This window comes from Castor canadensis, chromosome 14 (genome assembly GCF_047511655.1).
Source record: "Castor canadensis chromosome 14, mCasCan1.hap1v2, whole genome shotgun sequence".
In the NCBI taxonomy this organism is placed as follows: domain Eukaryota; kingdom Metazoa; phylum Chordata; class Mammalia; order Rodentia; family Castoridae; genus Castor; species Castor canadensis.
In genome coordinates, this window is record NC_133399.1 from 22,353,958 (window position 1) to 22,372,297 (window position 18,340).

Consider the following 18,340-nt stretch of genomic DNA (forward strand, 5'->3'; position numbering starts at 1 on the left):
TGATGTGGCTGTTTCCTGGGGGAAATAGTTGGGAAGAATTGCCAAAAAGTGATAGATGTCTCACTTCTAATTCTCAGACCTTAGAGACAGCAACTGATTCACACTAGAGTGTAAATGATGGTCTATATCTGGGAGCGTTAGTTACAACTCAAATACCCAGTTGTCAGTGATAGGTAACAGAAGGTTGAAGGGGGGCCCACAAAGGCAGACGTGTATCTCTTCGTGCTGCCAGGCCTGCAAAGAAACTCCCTAACTTGTATAGAACTTGACAGACTTCGTAGATTTGCTTTCTTTTCTGAGCAAGATCCTTTTTGGCAGTATTGGGGCTTGAACTCAGGATTTGCTTTCTTTTCTGAGCAAGATCCTTTTTGGCAGTATTGGGGCTTGAACTCAGGGCCTTTTACCTGCATTCTACCACTTGAGCCACACCTCCAGTCCTTTTTGCTTTAGGTTATCAGTTAGAGTATGTTGCTTTTTGTCTGGGCTAGCCTGGAACCATGGTCCTCCTACCTCTGTCTTCTGAGTAGCCGGGATTACAGGCATGAACCACCACGCTGGCCTCCCTCTTTCCTCCCTTCTCCCATATCCCAGCTCTAGGCCTAAGGCAAAGGAATGTACACAGGCTCAAATTTTCAAATTTGTGAACACTACTTTTTCCTTTTTGAGACAAAAAAATCTTGCTATGTAGATCAGGCTGATCTCAAACTTGCAATCCTCGTGTCACAATCTCCCAAGTGCTGGGATTCCAGACATGAGCTACCATACCTAGCTATGAGCATTACTCGTGATCCTCCTCCTGTATCCTCAGAACCTAGGAGAGCTCAGTTTCCTTACCTGTAGGGAAGCAATGTCCCTTGTATGATTTTGTTCAACACAGCAAGGTTAATGCCTTGCTCCACAAAGCCTCCTGTGCTCCACAAAGATAGGCTAGACCTGTTCCCTGTCTTCAGGGAAGACAAGAACAGCATAAAAAGAAAGAGCCGCACTAGGGGAGTAACAAGCAGGCTTCTTTCAGCTGTGAGAGACAAACCAAGCTCAGTGTGTTTAAGCCAGAATAGTGATAGGGTTCAGGAATGCTTAAATGATGTTAGAAACCTCTCTGCATCTTTTTCACGCTAGACATTGGATAGGATCTCCTCACCCACGGAGCAGCACCTTCATGATTCCAGTGGCCTGAATGTGCTTGTTCCTCTGTAAAACCGGCAAAAGTTTCCAGGGCTGGCTGTCACTCATCTAGGATCATAAGCCCATCACCAAACCATCACTGGGTCCAGGGGATGCTGTGTTCTTACTGTCTTGATCTTGGTTATGGCCTGATACCCGAAGGCTCATGGTGGAGTGAGTTCTATATGGATCATATGGACTGACAATGGGGGCGGGGTGGCTCTCCCCAAAAGACAATCAGGCACCGGACCCAGGAGAGGGGGAAGGAATGCTAGGTAGGAAGTCAAAACATAAAAACTGGTAGCCACTTGTGGCTCACAACTGTAATCCTAGTTACTTGGGAGGTTGAGATTGGGAGGAGTGAAGTTCGAAGTCTTGCCTAGCAAATAGTTCTTGATATCCCATCTCCAAAATAACCAGAGTAAAATGGACCAGAGGTGTGGCTCAGGGAAAAGAGCACATGCATATGTGAAGCCCTGAGTTCAAAAGGAGATGGAGAGGAATGACCTTGACTGTGTACCGTGTCCATCTGGGTTCACAACCTTGTTCTATCACTTACAACTTTGAGCATGTGACCCAATTTTTCTTTTGTGGTGCTGGAGCAAGGGCTCTACCACTGGACTGCACCCCCAGCCCAGAAAATGCCCATTCTGTTTAAATTCTAAAAAACACAGCTGTATCCAGCTGCTCAGCACACTCCCGCCCCACCAGTGCCACAACGTACAACTCCTCCGCTTGCTTAGCGTCAGCACCTTTAATCACTGTTTGAGGGGAGGCAGGTAAGGCAGGAGGCTGAGAGTCCAAGCTCCTAGAGGGTGGTGGCTGCCTCCAGGCCTCGCTCCTGGAAGTAGCGGTGGGGAACACGTGGGCGGGCCCGGGCACCCTCATGGAAGAAGTAGGACGTGATCCTCCCAGGTCCCTCCTGTTCCTCAGTGGCTGAGTCCTCCCTGTAGGAGGGAGGAGTGACAATGGCAACTTCTGGTGTGGACAGTGGTCTGCCCAGGCTGGGCTGAGCCCTGGCCTCCTTTCTTTCTTCCCTCCTTCCCTATAACACCCTCAGATACCCACCATGTAACATCTTCAGCTTCCTCCTCCAGAATGGTCTGGGCCGTGCTCCAACTGAATCGGACAAACTGGGGGAAGCCGAACACTGGCTCCACATGTTTCCTCAGCCATGCCTTTGTCTTGGGATCTGTGGGGTTAGGGGGATGGGCAATAGTGATAGCCCCTTGAGCCTGGAGGTACCGCCCAAACTTCTCACACTCGTATTTGCCTTCCTCCTGAGTATCTTTCTGTCCCAGGCCCTTTGCACAGGCAGGTCATTCCCTCCCACCCTGTGTGCCTTGCCAGTGGCCCTGCAGTGCAGTGTGGGGAGGTTGCCTCTGAGACATCTCCCTGACCCTCAAAGACAACATAAACAAAAGCAGCATTTGCTGACATCAGGTTAATACCCATCCTCCCCACAGTCACAAGCTCCGTGGGAACAGTGAGGTCCTTGTTTGTCTCATTCACTGCTGTATCCCAGGGCTCAGCCCTGTATGGCATATGCTAGGCACGCAGTAAACACTGCCTGACATGCAAATTGTCTTTGGCCTCACCTGAGTTCTAATCATACCCTTGCTGCTTGGTTGCCCCACCCAACTGCCAGCCCCACCCTGAGCCTCAGAAGTTACAGAAGATTCCTTGAACCTTTATCCTTTTTTTTTTTTTTCTCATGGTACTGGAGTTTGAACTTAAGGCCTAATGCTTGCCAGGCAGACGCTTTAACTACTTCAGCCACACCCCCAGTCCTTTTTTTTTTCTTTTTGGTGGGACTGGGGTTTGAACTTAGGACTTCACACTAGCAAAACAGGAACTCTACCACTTGAGCCATATTTTGCTCTGGTTGTTTTGGAGATGGAGTCTCTTGAAGTATTTGCCTGGGTTAACCTCGAACCTTGATCCTCTCGATCTCAGTCTCCCAAATAGCCTGGATTACTGACGTGAACCACTGGCACCCAGCCCCCAGTACTTTTTTGTCTTACTTATTTTCCAGATAGGGTCTTGCCTTTTTGCCCAGGGCTTATCTTGGACCAGGATCCTCCTACCTATTCCTCCTAAGTAGCTGGGAGTAGCCCAGCCACCATGCTGGGCTTTTTTTCTTATTATTTACCTATGCATCTATTTGCTTATTTATAGACAGGATCTCCCTATGTAGCCCAGGCCAGCCTAAAACGTTTGATCCTTCTGCCTCAGCCTCTCAAGTGCTGGGATTACAAGTGTGTACCCTGATGCCTGCCTTCACTTTTCTTTTGGCAGTGCTGGGGATGGAACCTAGGACTTTCCACATGCTAGGAAGGCATTCTACCACTGAACTACATCCCAAATCCTAGTCCACCAAATCTTGAAATCAGTCCTTGTGTGCAATCCTTGTGGTTTGGGAAAGGTACAGATGATCACTCCCATTTTACAGAAACAGAGAGAGCCTCATGGCTGAAGCCACTGGGCATGAGTCTGTGTCCCCCATTCCTATCCTTTTCTCTTGTTTTTCTTCAAGTAAAAAGAAAAATCCACCTACTTTCAGGAGAGATTTTTGTGATGGAGGGGATGGAACGCAGGGCCTCATACATGTTGACCAATTGCTCTACCTCTGAACCACACCCCCCTCCCCACCTACGTTCCCCTTAACAAACATACATATGTCCGTTTTGGGTCCAGCCTCCACACTCTGGTTCCAGAGAGACCGACAAGTGAGAGGGAAGAGTGGGGAGCCTACAGGCTGGAACCTAGCTGTCACTCACTGGCCATGTGGCCATGATAGGGCAGCTGGCCAGAGAGTCAGAGATCAGGAAGATCGAGTTCAAAGCCTGCCCAAGCAAATAGTTCAAGAGACCCTATCTTGAAAATACCCTTCACAAAAAAGGGCTGGTGGAGTGGCTAAAGATGTAGGCCCTGATTCAAACCCTAGTACTGCAAACAAACAAACAAACAAACAAAAAACTCAGAAGTCAGGATGGTAGTGCATGCCTGTAATCCTAGCACTTTGGAGGCTGAGGCAGCATGATCTTGACTTTGAGGCCAGCAAGAGCTTATTTCAAAGGAAACAAAAACCTCAACAGCAGGGTTGGCCCTGGCCACAGCCATGTTACTACCACAGTCAGTGTCTCACTCAGGCAGCTCAAGAGCTAGGCCACATTGCTATCTGCTCACCATTGGGATAGCCAGAGCCATAATCAGGATCCAAGTCTTCCAGTTTTTCTAGAAACTTCCAGTTCTTCACAGCCTGGTCTCGAGTCACCTGCAGGCAGGACAGGAACTTGGAATCACCTACCTCCATGGGAGTTTTGCCTGCCCCCTGCCCAGGGGGATGCTGGGAGTCAGCCATGGCTGGGAGGAGTCTGACCTTGGCACAGATGCTGGCAGCACTGACCACGGGGTACAGGGCATCTGCTTTGGCCTTGACCGTCACTTCAATCCCAGGAAAGCGCTGCTGTAGCCGTGCCTGGTAAGCCTCTGGCATCCCCACAGTGTCCACAAATACCTGCCATGTTGATGAAAATGTGGTCATTTAGCAAACAGCTGGAAAAAGAACTGTGCAAAGAGTAAAGGATCCAACCTTCCGGCCGCTGCACTTGGTGTTCCCACTACCCAGATGGAAACCGTCCTTGCACATGCTAACCAACCACTCTACCACCGAACTATGTTCCCAGCCCTGGTCTTGCTTTTGTAAAATGCATTTTATCAGGGTTGGAGCATAACATGCTCAGTGGTAGAATATCTGCAGAACATTTAGGAAAACCCTGGGTTCCAGCCCTAGCACTGCAAATAAATAAGTTAATTAATTAAAAAAAGGCTTTCTGTGATCCCTGATCATGTGGCATCCACTGCATACGTATGAATACCTATTCCATGTCTAGGTTCCCAGGATGTGGTAACAAACACCCTAGACAAAAATCTCTGCCTTAAGGCATGTATGGTGGTGTACAGCTATAATCCCAGCTCTCGGGAAGCTGAGATAGAAGGATCTCAAGTTCCAGGCCACCCTGGGCTATATAGGAAGACTCTCTTTAAAAAACAACGGCCAAGTGCCAGTGGCTCTGTAATCCTAGCTACTTGGTAGGCTGAGATTGGGAGGATCAAAGTTTGAGACCAACTCTGGCAAATAGTTTGAGAGACCCCATCTCCCAAATAACAAGAGCAAAATGGACTGGAAGTGTGGCTCAAGCAGTAGAGTGTCTGCTTTGCAAGTGCAAAGCCCTGAGTTCAAACCCTGGTCCCACCAAAAAATAAGAATGTACTTCAAGAACAGCCAGAGCAAAGGCCCATCATCACATAGAGGATGCTGACAGCAGTAGGGGGGCCCCTGGCTGAGGCATCAGAAGTGACACTAAGGAGTTGATGGGGGCTATTACCTCCATACCCATCTGAGCCCAATGGCAGAGACTTTGTCTGTCTACTCCAGTTCTGCATCCATCACCTGTCAGTTCTGCAACTGGGACCTGGGCTTTGGTCACCTCCTCAGCGAGGCCTGCCTGCCGAATTTGTATCTCTAGTTTATGTCCCTCGTAATCCTTTCAACTCAGCCCATCCCATGCCTCAGAGTGACTGATGCAGTGTCGATTTATGTTTTTTTCTCATCACTTAATTTAATTCTCCCCCCACTTGACTGTGAATTTTCCCAACTTAATTTGCAGTGTGATCATAGAATTAAATGTCAAGATTTACATTTCACAAAGACCATCTGCTTCATGGGAAGCAGGCTGAAGGGGAGGGGGCTGGAGTTGGGGGCAACCATGGAAGAAGTTGGGCAGGATTCCAGGTTGGGACAGAGGCCCTGGGTTAGGTCAGAGGATATGGGGAAGTGGACACAGGTGGGATTTATATGGGACCTTCAGGGATTTCTGGGCCTTTAGGATAAGGATATGGAATTTGGACTTGGTAGCCCACAGTTGTAATCTCAGCCCTTGAGAGGGTGAGGCAGGAAGATATTTTCAAGGCCAGCCTAGGTTACATAATGAGTCTCTGCCTCCAAAATCCTCATGTTATCTATTGTTAAATCTGCAGACCACACTCTTTTTCAGGAAGCAACTTTACTTATTTATTTCTTAAGTACTGGGGTTTGAACTCAGGGCCTCAAGTGCTCTGACCACTGAGTTCTTTTTCCTTTTGTTATTTTTTGAATGGGGTACTGACATGGCCTATTTATACTTCACATGTAGCTGACAGGAAAGCACCACCATGCCCAGCTTTTTTTTTTTTTTTTTTGTGGTACTGGGGTTTTGAACTCAGAGCCTACACTTTGAGCCACTCACCAGCCCTTTTGTGTGAAGGGTTTTTTGAGATAGGGTCTCTCGAACTATCTGCCAGGGCTGGGTTTGAACCTCGATTTTCCTAATTTCTGCCTCCCGAGTAGCTAGGATTACAGGCATGAGCCACCCTTGCTCTGTAATGCCCAGCTTTTTATTGGCTGAGATGGGGTCAGATAACTGTTTGCCAGGTCTGGCCCCAAACTCAATCCTTCTGATGTCAGCCCTCTGAGTAGCTAGGATTACAGAAGTGAGCCAGGATGCTTGGCTAAATTTTACTCTTATTCTTATTTTGAGGCTCTTGAGCATGCTAAGCACACCTTCTACTACTGAGCCCCCACTGCACGTTTTCACCCCCATTTTATCAAGAGGCAACCCAACAGTTAGCTCACCTGGGTGACATTCACTTTCTGGTCCAATGCATACTGTATCAGCCCTGCAGCTGTATCATGGGACAGAGAGTTCAGGTTGTATTTTACCCTGAAGTGGGGAAGAAAGCTCAGTTAACCCCACTCCAGCCACAGAGCCCAGCTAGTCCACGGTGGCTGCCCTTCCACCCGGGCCCCTCTGGGCACCCCTCACCGCCCAAGCATGCTGGTAGAGATGAGGTTTGGAGACAGCACGTCCAGAGCCCAGCCCACAAAGTCCCCGTCCTCCTCCATTTTCGCAAAGAGCCTGTCCCGCTCTTTCTCCGACAGGGTCTTTGAGTCTGGGAGGAGGGTTGGAGAAAAAGGGGGACAGCTGGTTCTCTCAGTTCCTGCTCTTCCCTTCCATTTCTCATACTTAGGCACCCCGTCCCCAGACGCACACTTCGAGCTCACCTGCCACTTTCAGAGCTTCCAGATCTGTCAGACGGGACAGGGGGCAGTAACAGATGGCATAGACCATGGGGCCTGGGGAAGAGGAGGGTCAGATTTCCGGGAGTTTGGGGGCGCGTGTCCAACCACTGAACCTGTTAAAGTCACCTCCCCTTTCCCATCATGAGCACTTTTTCCGGTGCCATCACCAATGCCCATGGTCAGCACACTATTGCTCCTCCCTCCCTGTCCAATGCAATACCGACTCCCGTTCCAGTGCAACTTGCACCCTCTTTACCGCGCCCCTCCCCCTCCCAGGTCCTGGGGGCGCGCACCCAGCACGGGGCCCCGGCCCGCTTCATCGACACCCAGGGCGCAGGGCTCCTTGCGGCACACCGCAGGCACAGGGGAGCTCAGGCGACAGCGGCCTGTATTGTCCCTCTCCAGCTCGCTGAGGTCCATGCCGCCTCAGCCGCGGCCACCAGCTGCAAGAACGAAAGCTGAGGGCGCAGACCCCGGCGCGCGTTTTCCGCGGGCCGGGCAGCGACGTTGGATCCTGACCAATCAGCGCGCAGGACCCGCTCTCGGCGCTCCCGCCGGCGTCGACGTTTACGCAGCCAACGCCCCTGCCGTGCAGTTTCTTGGGAATTGTAGTTCCCGGGGGCAACCGCGGAGGGTGAGGTTTGCAAACTGGGGTGGGTGAGGTCGTTTTGCAGACTCAGCCCAGGGATCGCTGGGGCCTGACCCGCCGAGGCTGGTGAGAAGAGTGAAATAAAGGGGAAACTGAGACTCAGCTCAGTTGACTTCGGGGTTTAAAAGGTGAAATGTCTCTACACTCCCAGAATGTGGGTCTCTGCACCATTCGGTCCCTGTTTCCTACCGGGTATTCAGGCCCTAGTACTTGCAACCTTCCCCTTCATATATTCTTAATTCCTTGCATTTTGGTAATCCCAACTTCCACTTGGTTCACGCCTTCTCACTTGGGATCCCCAAACTCCCTCCCTCAGTCGTTCTTCAGACCCCCCTTACCCCCATGTCTTCTGCTTCCCACCCTCTCTCATTCTAGCCAAGTCGCCCCTACCCCTATTGGAGATCCCAGACCCCAGCAGATTCCTGTTCAGGGTCTCCACTGTTACAGGTTCATTTCTCCAGATTCAGGGTTCATGTCCCCAAGCTCTCCTGCTATCCCCTATCTTACTGGGGCCTGCGTCTTCCCGGCCCAGCCACCTTTTTTGTTTTCTCCCTCCATCTCAGGAGGGCTCCTATGTTCTGACTCTGCTGTCCCTCCCCTACCAGTCTCTAGCCTCCGAGTTAGGGCTACAGTTTTCCCTTCTTACTTGTACGACTCCCACCACCCTTCCTATTTCCTTGCCCACTCCTGGGACTCAGGGCCCCTGCGCGGGTCACTCACCCCGGCTCAGGACCTCCAGTTGCAGTCTATCGGCCTGCACGATGGACAGTCCTCTTGCCGGCAGGGCATCACCTGGACCAGGTTCTTGCGACGCATGAACACCGGGCTCGGCGCTGTGCCCAGCACCTCGCGGTTGCGCTCCTGTTTGCCAAAGTCGCAGAAACAGCGCCACTTTCCCCAAGGGCCCAGGATCGAGTTCTCCACTAGAGATGGAGGGCGGATATGAAAAGCCAAATCAGGAGGGGGAGGGGTGAGTACACCAAATACCAGCTCATATTTGCTAGGCCCTGCTTCTGAGCTATTTATTCTTCCTATTAGTCATAGGTTGGGAAAAGTGAGACCTAGAGAAAACAAGTCACGCATCTGGTGAGTGACCCAGAGAGACTGCAAAATGACACCTTTAATCTGTGCCAGCCTGCCCTGTTGGGAGTTGGACACCTTTGGCACCTGCCATCAGAAGTTGACTTCTATCTTTAAGGGGTGGTTCATGGGCCTATCCCGCAGGCACAATGCCACCTGACCAGCAGGGCTGACAGGTGGTAAATTAGATGACATAATTGACATAATGAAGGTACTTAAGCCCCTGGCTTTGTGTTAGCATGTAGAAACAAAGTAATTATTATGATCACTTGAAACTTTTTTTTTCAGAGCTAAGGATTGAATCCAGGATTTCACGCTTTTAGAGGCTTTGACTTGTCATTCTGGCTGTATTTGTTTTGTTTTGGGCGGGACTGGGGTTTGAACTCAAGGCTTACAAAGCATCCCCTCTAACCTTTGAGCCACCAGCACTCATCACGGCTGTATCTGTTCCCTATCTTCTTCAGGCACACCTTTTCTGACTTCCCAAGTCTGACGACCCCATTCTTTGCCACTGCCATTCCTAGTCCCTATCCAGAAGTTTATGGGAAGGTGTCACTTGTTTATTGCCTACCAACGCCCCCTCTCCCCTCGAGAGTTCTTACAAGCAGTGTCAGTTACAATGAACAGATGAGAAAACTGAGCCTCAGAGGAAAGAAACCAGCCCCAGGGGACACCACCAGTGTTGGGCCAGGGGAGATGTGAAGTCTACCAAGGAGGTTCTGTTTGCAGCCAGTTGGCGAAGTGTGGCCATGGGGCACCTTTCGGCATTGTCACCCCCGCCGCCTGTGTTTACCCTTTTGTTGCTGCAGCCTCAACAACTCCCAGGTGTCACCTTCTCCCTGCTGGCCGAAGTACTGGTAGTCAGTGGAAACTTGGGCAGGGGACGCTAGCAGCAGGTTCATCAGAAGGAGCAGCAGCTGTGCGGGCAGGCCCCGGGCCATGCCCGGACTCCAACTGCCCCCAGTGCGCTCGGGGATCCAGCCACGCGCCGTGGAGTCTGCGGCACCCGCAATAACCACTCCGGCAGGTGCATTGGTCCCCGCTTGCTGCTGCGCATCTTCGCTCGGCCCGCCCCCTTCCCGGTGCTCCAACTCCCCCTCCCACTCCGCCCGCCGCGCGCAAGCGCAGGGATCCAGCAGCTCCGCTCCCCCTCCCCTGCCCGCGCAGTGGACCAGACCGCTCGGCTCTCCCGCCCACCTACCCCCACCCTGCGCGTCATGGTTCAGGCCAAGTATAAAAGGTTCGAAGGCCCTGCGCTCACTTGCGGCTGAGAACGCCAGTGCGTGCCTTCGCTTGTCCGCGTGTCTGCTCTTGCCTGCGCAGGTATGGAAACTTGCAGTACACCCGATTGGGAGGAGCCCCCTTCTTGCAATTCTGGCTCCGTCCGGACCTCATTGCTAAAAGCGATGATCTCTATGCTGAGATCATCGCCATGGTGGCCGCCTTTGTCCTCGCGGAGAAAACCGAGCCTTGGGGTACAGGCCCGATCACCAGATTCCCAGTTCTCTGCTCTGGAGAAGGGGGGCGTCGTCATCTCCTGGGCTGGGGGCTTGCGCTGCTGCATTCCGGCTGACTCGCTATTGGGGGGCCTGGAGGCCGTGGCCAGGTCACTCTAGCCCTAACGAGGGGGGGAGGGGGTACGGGACCTCCAGCAGCCTCTCGGCCTTGCAGACCCGGTACTGGGGAGGGGGGAATGTGAATACTGCTGCTTCCGCCGCCCTGCTCAGTAATTGGGCCCAACACACAACGTGACCTTGGAAAGGGAGGACAAAGGGTCTTCCGCGCACTGACCAGGCGGGGGTCTCGGCTTTCAGTCATGGCCTCCGGCAATGCGCACATCGGAAAGCCCGCCCCTGACTTCACAGCCACCGCGGTGGTGGATGGCGCGTTCAAGGAGGTCAAGCTTTCGGACTACAGAGGTGAAGCTGCCTGGAGGGGGTCCAGGTGGGGGCGGGGCCCACTTATCCTAAAGATTGGGCCCTTACTTTTCCTCCATTCTCCTCGTCCCCAGGGAAGTACGTGGTCCTCTTTTTCTACCCACTGGACTTCACTTTTGTGTGCCCCACGGAGATCATCGCTTTCAGTGAGCATGCAGAAGACTTCCGCAAGCTGGGGTGCGAGGTGCTGGGAGTCTCCGTGGACTCTCAGTTCACCCACCTGGCCTGGTATGGACAGAGATCAGGGAGGGTGCATTTAAACCCACACCATAGAGCCAAGCCCGTGGCCTCCCTTTCCCCATCTGAAAAGAATGGAAGTAATGACACCCAAGCCTTTAATGATGATGATGGTAATTAGCATTTGGCAACTAGTTAGTTGCATGGCCTTGGAGTTGCAGATGCTTTATCTGAGTTCTCTGAGACAGGCTGCAGGCTGCATTGCCTTATTTCGTGAAGGTGTAAAATTCTAGTTTACTGAAGGGCAGGGCCCCAGGATGGGATCTCTCTCTCTTTTGCAGTACAGGGGTTTGAGTTCAGGATCTCACGTTTGCTAGGCAGGTGCTCTACCACTTGAACCATGCCCGCAGCCCATTTTGCTTTAGTTGTTTTTGGGGATAGGGTGTCGTGTTTTTGCCTGAGTCATTGTACTGGCTAGGATGGAAACTCAGTGCTGACTTTCTGGAGGCCAGAACCTATGGACACAAGTGGAACCACTTGGAGATGGGAATCTTGGCTGATGGGGATTCTGTTCCCTGCTGCACCACCCCCAAGGGTGGAGTGGGGTGGGTGGGGCCCCTGGGACCTGCTCCAAAGCTCTTTATCTCTTGCCTCCACCATCCCCACTCTAGCCCTTATCACAAGGGGGCCCCCAGGGTGAGGATCCTGCTGTGCAGGGCATTCTGAGGCCGCAACTTTGTCTCTTGTCTCTCCCTCCTCAGGATCAACACCCCCCGGAAGGAGGGAGGCTTGGGCCCTCTGAACATCCCCCTGCTTGCTGATGTGACCAGAAACTTGTCTCATAATTACGGCGTGTTGAAAAATGATGAGGGCATCGCCTACAGGTACAGGGGTGGAGGTGGGGGTGGGCAGTGGGACTGGGGGGTTCCTCAGCCCAGCTCAGGGAGCCCATATCCTCAGGCTAAAGGGGCTGGTAGTGGGGTGGTGTCCTCTTGTCTGGCCCTGTAAATGGGAACTCCCAGATCATCACTGAACCCTCATATCTTCAGGGGCCTCTTCATCATCGATGGTAAGGGTGTCCTTCGCCAGATCACAGTTAATGATTTGCCTGTGGGGCGCTCCGTGGATGAGGCCCTGCGCCTGGTCCAGGCCTTCCAGTACACGGATGAGCATGGGGAAGGTGAGTGGATACCACGTGTGTTCACACATGGATATGACTTCAGCTGTGTGTCAGTCATATAGACATAAACTGAGCCCTAGCACCTGCATGGAATTGATATTAGGGAATGGCTCAGGGACTTGTCTGCAGGAATTTTCTAGCCTATAGAAGGTAGGTACCCCAATACAAAGGTATAGAGCTGACAGGTTTATAGAAGGTATTTGAGAGCTGGATGCTGGTGGCTCAGGCCTGAAATCCTAGCTACTTGGGAAGCTGAGATCGGGAGAATTGTGGTTCTAGGAAAGCCCCAGCAAATGGTTTTCAAAACCTCATCTCCAAAATAACCAGAGCAAAATGGACTGGAGATATGGCTCAAGTGGTAGAACACCTGCTTTGCAAGTGTGAAGCCCTGAGTTCAAACCCCACTCCTGCCAATATAGAAAAACAAAGACATGAAAAGAAAAAGAAGGGGCTAGGGGCATGGTTCAAATGGTACAGCGCCTGCCTAGTAAGTACAAGACCCTGAGCTCAAAGGGCAATACTGCTGGAAAAAAAAGGAAAATAACAGCCTCTGGGTTTGGAGGGTTTCTTTCAAGATGCATGTTCTTGGGACCAGTCCCACTTGGCTCCTTGCTTTTTCTTTTGCATCCTAGCCTGTTGCTTTGCTTCTGTTTGTCCCCTGACCTTGACTATGCGGCTGGAGCCTCAGCGTGCATCCTTGTGTGTCTTTCCACAGTCTGTCCCGCTGGTTGGAAGCCTGGCAGCGACACCATCAAGCCCAATGTGGATGACAGCAAAGAATACTTCTCCAAACACAACTAGGCTGGCAGACGGGTAGTGAGCTTCTGTTGGATCCCACCTGTACCCCCATTTGGGTGCCCGGTGCTGGCCAAGGAAAGGCCAGACCTGCCCCTCCAAGCTTGGTAGTCTGGGGGAGAGATGGAGGCTAGGCTAAGGCTTTCTCAACCCTCTCCTGGAATCTGGTGAATAGTGACCCCCTCTCTGGAGCCCACCCAGCTGGACATAGGTCTATAGGTGACCCAATAAAGTATTAGGGACAGATATGAGTCTCTTGGTGTGCTCTGTCTGGAGGTCTCCCTGCTCGGGTTCTCTGGCCTGGGAAACTGGTCGTGTAGTTACTTATCTTTACCACAAGGTGGCGGTCTTCATGCACTGCTTAGTCTCTATCACCTTCCTCCATAGCTTGAGCGCAGTTTCCAAGGTTGGGGGTGGGGCACTGCTTGTCCCTTGAAAGGAGCAAGTCTAGCAATCCCTACCTCCTGAAAGCTGGCAGTGGTGATCTCTCTGGGTCTCTTGATTGGATGGGAATAAAGATGGGCTGGGAGGGGATGGAGCGGGGGGAGGGGGGGGTGGCTCACCCCGGGTATCCTAGCTGTCAGGAGGATCAAATTTTGGTGAGGCTGAAGCTTGAACTCAAGGCTTCACAGTCTACTGCTTGAGCTACACCTCCAGTCCGTTTTGCTCCAGTTATTTTGGAAATGGGGATCTCAAACTATCTGCAAGGGCTGGCCTCAAACCCTGATTCTTCTGATCTCAGTCTCCTAAGTAGCACCTGCTACTGCCTAGTAAGTGTGAGGCCCTGAGTTCAAACCCCAGTTGCAGCCAGGCGCCAGTGGCTCACACCTGTAATCCTAGCTACTTAGGTGGCAGAGATCAGGGAGATAGAGGATCGAAGCCAGCCCCAGCAAATAGTTCAAGAGACCCTCTCTCAAAAAAAACCCATCACAAAAAGAGTTGGTGGAGTGGCTCAAGGTGTAGAGCCTGAGTTCAAACCCCAGCACCCAAAAACAAAACAAAATAGGTGTGAGCTATAACTGTTTTTTGGGTTTTTGGAGGTACTGAGGTTTGAACTTGAAGACCTTTGAAGTAGCTAGGATTATAGGCGTGAGCACCTTGCAATTTGTTTTAAATTCAGTATTGAATTTTGTTTTTATTATATTTTGGCTGTACTGGGATTTGAACTGAAGGCCTCAGTATTGCTAGGCAGGCATTCTCACCACTTGAGCCACTCTGTCAGCCTGGATTGGGTATTTTCGAGATCGAGTGTCATCAACTATTTGCCCAGGCTGGCTTTTCCCACCCTACCCCACCCCACCCTCCATATCGGTAATCAAACTCACATGCTAGGCAGATGCCCTACCATGGAGCAACATCTCCAGCTCTCGTTTAGAATTTAATGTACACTTCTCCCCAAAATCCCTCCCTTGTGCTCATCTACCTGGTCATGGTTCATTCCGTTCCAGGTCACACTGGCTTCTATAGTTCTTCTGGCCACAGGAACTTTGCATGTACTGTTCCATTTACTCAGGCCTCCACTCCTTTAAATCAGTTGCATAATTGCCATCTGCAAAGCAGCTTTTGTCACCTACCCCATCACCCTCACTTCCAGCTGTTTTTCTTCCTAGTCCTTACCACTATATCCACATAATGTTTGTATATTTATTGTCTGTCTGCGGGGCAGGGGCCTAGTTATTCAGGGTTTTTTGGTTGGTTGGGGTTTTTGCTTTTGAAATAGGATCTCCCAATGTAGCTCAGGTTGACCTGCAAATCGAGATCCCCCTTGCTTCAGTCTCCTGAGTACTGAGATTACAGGTGTGTACAAACAGGCCCAGTGCTTTATTTTTTTCTTTAGTGTTAGATATTGAACTCATGACTCCTGAAACATGGTGAGCATCCACTCTACCTCTGAGCTACAACCCTAGTCCAGTATTTTATGCAAGAATTGAACGCAGTGCCTGTTTTGCCTGTCCCGATGCAGTGACCTAGTTTATCCTTTGCTCTGGGGTCTTCCAACTTGAAGGTCAGCCAGACCCCATGGGGCAAGTCTGCAGCCCCAACTTCCATCTCTGTCCCAACTGCAGGGAAGGGGTCCCGGCGTGAGGGCGGTGACGACGCCCAGTGGCCCAAGCAACTGCCCTGGCAGGACCAGACCTGGCAGTCGCCCTGCTGTGGGCCTGGCACCCGGGAGGGGAAACTGGCAGGCGGGCGCCGCCCTTCCTGGCGGGGGTTGGGGAGAACAGCAGAGGCAACGACGCTGAGGCTGCAGCAACCCTCAGCCTGGGTCAGATCAGACGAAGGGGGCGTGGGTGCGGCAGGGCCCAGGCGCCAGCCTGTTGAGGGAGGATCGGAGGTGGCTCCCGGGGCCCAGGAGAGCGCAGCCCGCCCACCGCGGGCGCTCTGGACTGAGGCCTGGGGCTTTCCGGGCCCAGGCAGCCGCCCGCTTGGGAAAATCCCGGCCCCCTTCCCGGCGCCGAGGCTCTGCCGGGCAGAGCGGGGGAGGGGATTCCCGGAATCTGCCCAGAGACCAGCATGGCGTCACTGAGCAGAATCGGCCCATATATGGCCAGCGCTTCCGCTGCGTCAGCGGGGAAAGCCCCGGCGCGCGGGGGTGGGCGTGGTCGCGACTGCGCACTCCGCGTTGTGCCCTGGGTTCTGCGCGGCCGGACCGCGTCCAGCGCTGGACCTTTCAACCTTAGAGATGAGGGACGCGGAGGATTGGGCGTCTGGGCTGGATCCAAAATAGCAATTGGATGGGGGCATCCCACTCCTCTCCCTCCACCCTCCCGGCTCGGGAAAAAAAAGACGACAGAAATTAATAAAGAACCTTTTTTTTTTTACTTAAATAGATTCAATAAAAAGTCAGAACAACAAACGCACACACACACACACAAACACATCTTAAAATAAACTCTTTTTAAAGACTAAGTGCGTGTTTCTTTTCCACAGTACAGTGCAGAGGGGGGAGGGCAGGGGGCGGGGGTCCCCTCCCCAGTGTTCCCGCGGGCTCGAGTACCAGGCGGCGGGGCCAGCTCCGCCGCGATCGCCCCCTCCTCCCCTCCCTGTTAAATACACAAATATATTATATTCAATATGAATTGAGTCTGTTTCCAGCAGAAAAAAAACATACAAAAAAAAAACATGGAAGGGGGGCCTTGTAAACGTCGAGGTGGAAGGACTGAGCGCAGTGCGAGCGGGCCGGAGTCCAGTGTGGTTTGCGGCGACCCCGAGCCTTGGGGTGCCCACCGCCTGTCCCCTCCTCCCCAGTGGGAGGCGTGCGCCCAGCCGTCCAGGCTGGGGGGGGGGATGTCCGTACGGGGGTGGGGGGAGGCTCTCAGAAGGCGTGTCCCTTGACCCCCAACAGCAGCTGGCAGCCGTTGCTGACGTGGGTCATGACCTTCTGTTTGAGCTGGGCCACTTGCTCCCGGAGGACGCCGGCGGTACTCGACAGCCCCGCGTTCTCGGCCTTGAGTGTCTTCACCTTGTCCTCCAGGCGCGCGATGCGCTCCAGCTTCCGCTTCCGGCACTTGGTGGCCGCCAGCCGGTTCCGCAGCCGCTTGCGCTCCACTTTGATGCGCTCCTGATCTTCCATATTGATGGGGGACACTGGCGGCGTGGCGTCGCGGCTGCGCGCCTCTGGCACGGTCTGAGGTTCCTCCTTGAATGTGGAAGTGCCGCGACCCAAGCCCAGCTGCGCCGGGTGGCCGCCGGCAAAGGGTGGCGCATGTGGGAGGTAGCTGATGGTGGCCGTCGGGTACGAGCTCCCGGTCCCGACGGCGGCCCCAGCGCCTCCGGAAGGCGCAGAGGCCGGGGAGTAGCTGCTGAGGTTGGTGTAGACTGGAGGCGGCTCCGGGCCGGCATAGACGCCCCCTGGCCCGGCCGGGGGGGCCCCGCTAGCGCCCAGAGACACGTTGGGGGGCGTCACGTGGTTCATCTTGTGCAGATCGTCCAGGGCTTTGACAAAACCGTCGGCGAAGCCCTCCTGCTCCTCGGTGACACCGCCCCCTGCGCCCCCCGCACCTCCGCCGCTGCCACCTCCGCGGGTGTAAAAGTACTGTCCCGGGGGCGTGGGCGTCGTCGTGATCACGCCGTTGCTGTTGGGGACGATCAGGCGCTCCAGCTCCGAGGAGGCGAGCTTGAGAGACGCGCCCGTGTCTGAGCCCTGACCGGAAAAGTAGCTGCCGGCACCACTGCCCTCCGGGCCGGGGCCCCGTGCCCCGGGCGCCTTGAGACCTCGGTAGGGGTCCGCCAGGTTGAGCGCCAGGCTCGGTTTCAGGAGTTTGTAGTCGTGGAGAGAGAGGCCACCAGGGGTCCGACCGTATCCCGCCGCTGCGTATGAGTCGTCGTGGTAGAAGGGCTGTTCCATTTTAGTGCACATCCGGGCGGCCCAGGCGGTCTGGGAAGGGTCTCGGTGGGGCCGCCCCGGGCCTCGCTGCGGCGAGCGGCGAGGTGTCCGCGGCTGTGGCCGGACCCGATGTCTGGTCGCGCGTTCTCAGGAGCTGGTACGAGCCGAGAGCAGCCAGCTAGTAGCCTTGCGCGAAAGCTCTGTCGGGCTTCTCGAGCCCTTCTCACCCTCTGTGGCGCGCTCGCTTTCTCTGCTTGCTTCCCACTGCTCCCCGCTCCCTGCTGGCTCCGATGCTGGCCTGGTCGCCTTCAAGGTCCCAGCCGCTCAGCCCGAGCCCCACGCCTTTATACCGCGTTTGTCAGCTGCGGAAGTGCGCTCTGATTGGCCGTCGCGGGAGCCGGGCCCCCGCGCCCCCCTCCTGGAGCGTGGGGAAGGGGAGGAGGCGGCTCGCGTCACTGTCAGGAAGCGCGTGTCCTTGTAAACAGCGGCCACGGGCCGTGTGGCTCGGCGCGGCTGCAGGGGGGAGGGGCTTGAGGGACCCTAGGGTACGTGTGGAAGGGGGTGTTTAGGGTCTAGGCATACTCGCGGGAGGGTGATGGTCCCCGTGGAGTCCAGTAAGACGAATATGAGGACCCGGTACAGAGCAAGTGGAAGGGGGTCCCAGTGTGTACCCGGAAAGGTCTGAGGGACCTGGAGTAGCTGAGGTTGGAGGACTGACAATGCACTGGAAGACCCCAGTAAGAAGGGAAGGGAAAGGTTAGGATACATCGGGAGACGTCTGACCCAAGAATAAATGGGGGTCTGAGGAAAAGAGGGGTTGAGGGACTGGGATTTTCACAGGAGGGAGGAGGGGAGAGATCAAAAGGGGTCAGAGGGCGGAGCTGAGGAACCCATTGGGCAAGAAATG

The 18,340-nt window shown here is 53.8% G+C and overlaps 4 protein-coding genes across 5 annotated transcripts; 1 reads left to right on the top strand and 3 right to left on the bottom strand.

Moving 5' to 3' along the window:
• Positions 1–1,899: 1,899 nt before the first annotated feature.
• On the bottom strand, positions 1,900–7,734 carry Rnaseh2a (ribonuclease H2 subunit A). The gene is made up of 8 exons (XM_074053989.1): positions 7,582–7,734; positions 7,271–7,342; positions 7,032–7,158; positions 6,842–6,929; positions 4,547–4,684; positions 4,354–4,441; positions 2,233–2,356; positions 1,900–2,111 (listed from the first exon to the last, which is right to left on the bottom strand). Exons 1-8 carry the CDS (start codon positions 7,706–7,708, stop codon positions 1,973–1,975), a joined length of 903 nt encoding a protein of 300 aa, XP_073910090.1. The 5' UTR covers positions 7,709–7,734; the 3' UTR covers positions 1,900–1,972.
• Positions 7,735–7,860: 126 nt separating this feature from the next.
• Thsd8 (thrombospondin type 1 domain containing 8) lies at positions 7,861–10,109 on the bottom strand. The gene is made up of 3 exons (XM_074053991.1): positions 9,811–10,109; positions 8,658–8,860; positions 7,861–8,000 (listed from the first exon to the last, which is right to left on the bottom strand). The coding sequence occupies exons 1-2, from the start codon at positions 9,956–9,958 to the stop codon at positions 8,664–8,666; spliced, it is 345 nt and encodes a 114-aa protein (XP_073910092.1). The 5' UTR covers positions 9,959–10,109; the 3' UTR covers positions 7,861–8,000; positions 8,658–8,663.
• Positions 10,110–10,196: 87 nt separating this feature from the next.
• On the top strand, positions 10,197–13,352 carry Prdx2 (peroxiredoxin 2). Of its 2 annotated transcripts, none has more exons than XM_020155905.2 (6): positions 10,197–10,340; positions 10,832–10,936; positions 11,029–11,182; positions 11,893–12,015; positions 12,181–12,311; positions 13,027–13,352. In XM_020155905.2, the coding sequence occupies exons 2-6, from the start codon at positions 10,834–10,836 to the stop codon at positions 13,110–13,112; spliced, it is 597 nt and encodes a 198-aa protein (XP_020011494.1). In that variant the 5' UTR covers positions 10,197–10,340; positions 10,832–10,833; the 3' UTR covers positions 13,113–13,352. The 2 variants fall into 2 exon arrangements, with proteins under 2 accessions (XP_020011494.1, XP_073910091.1); XM_074053990.1 differs by lacking the exon at positions 10,197–10,340 and adding an exon at positions 10,378–10,492.
• A 2,551-nt stretch (positions 13,353–15,903) lies between these two features.
• On the bottom strand, positions 15,904–17,766 carry Junb (JunB proto-oncogene, AP-1 transcription factor subunit). Its single transcript, XM_020155904.2, has one exon. The coding sequence runs from the start codon at positions 17,464–17,466 to the stop codon at positions 16,423–16,425; it is 1,044 nt and encodes a 347-aa protein (XP_020011493.1). The 5' UTR covers positions 17,467–17,766; the 3' UTR covers positions 15,904–16,422.
• Positions 17,767–18,340: the final 574 nt, after the last annotated feature.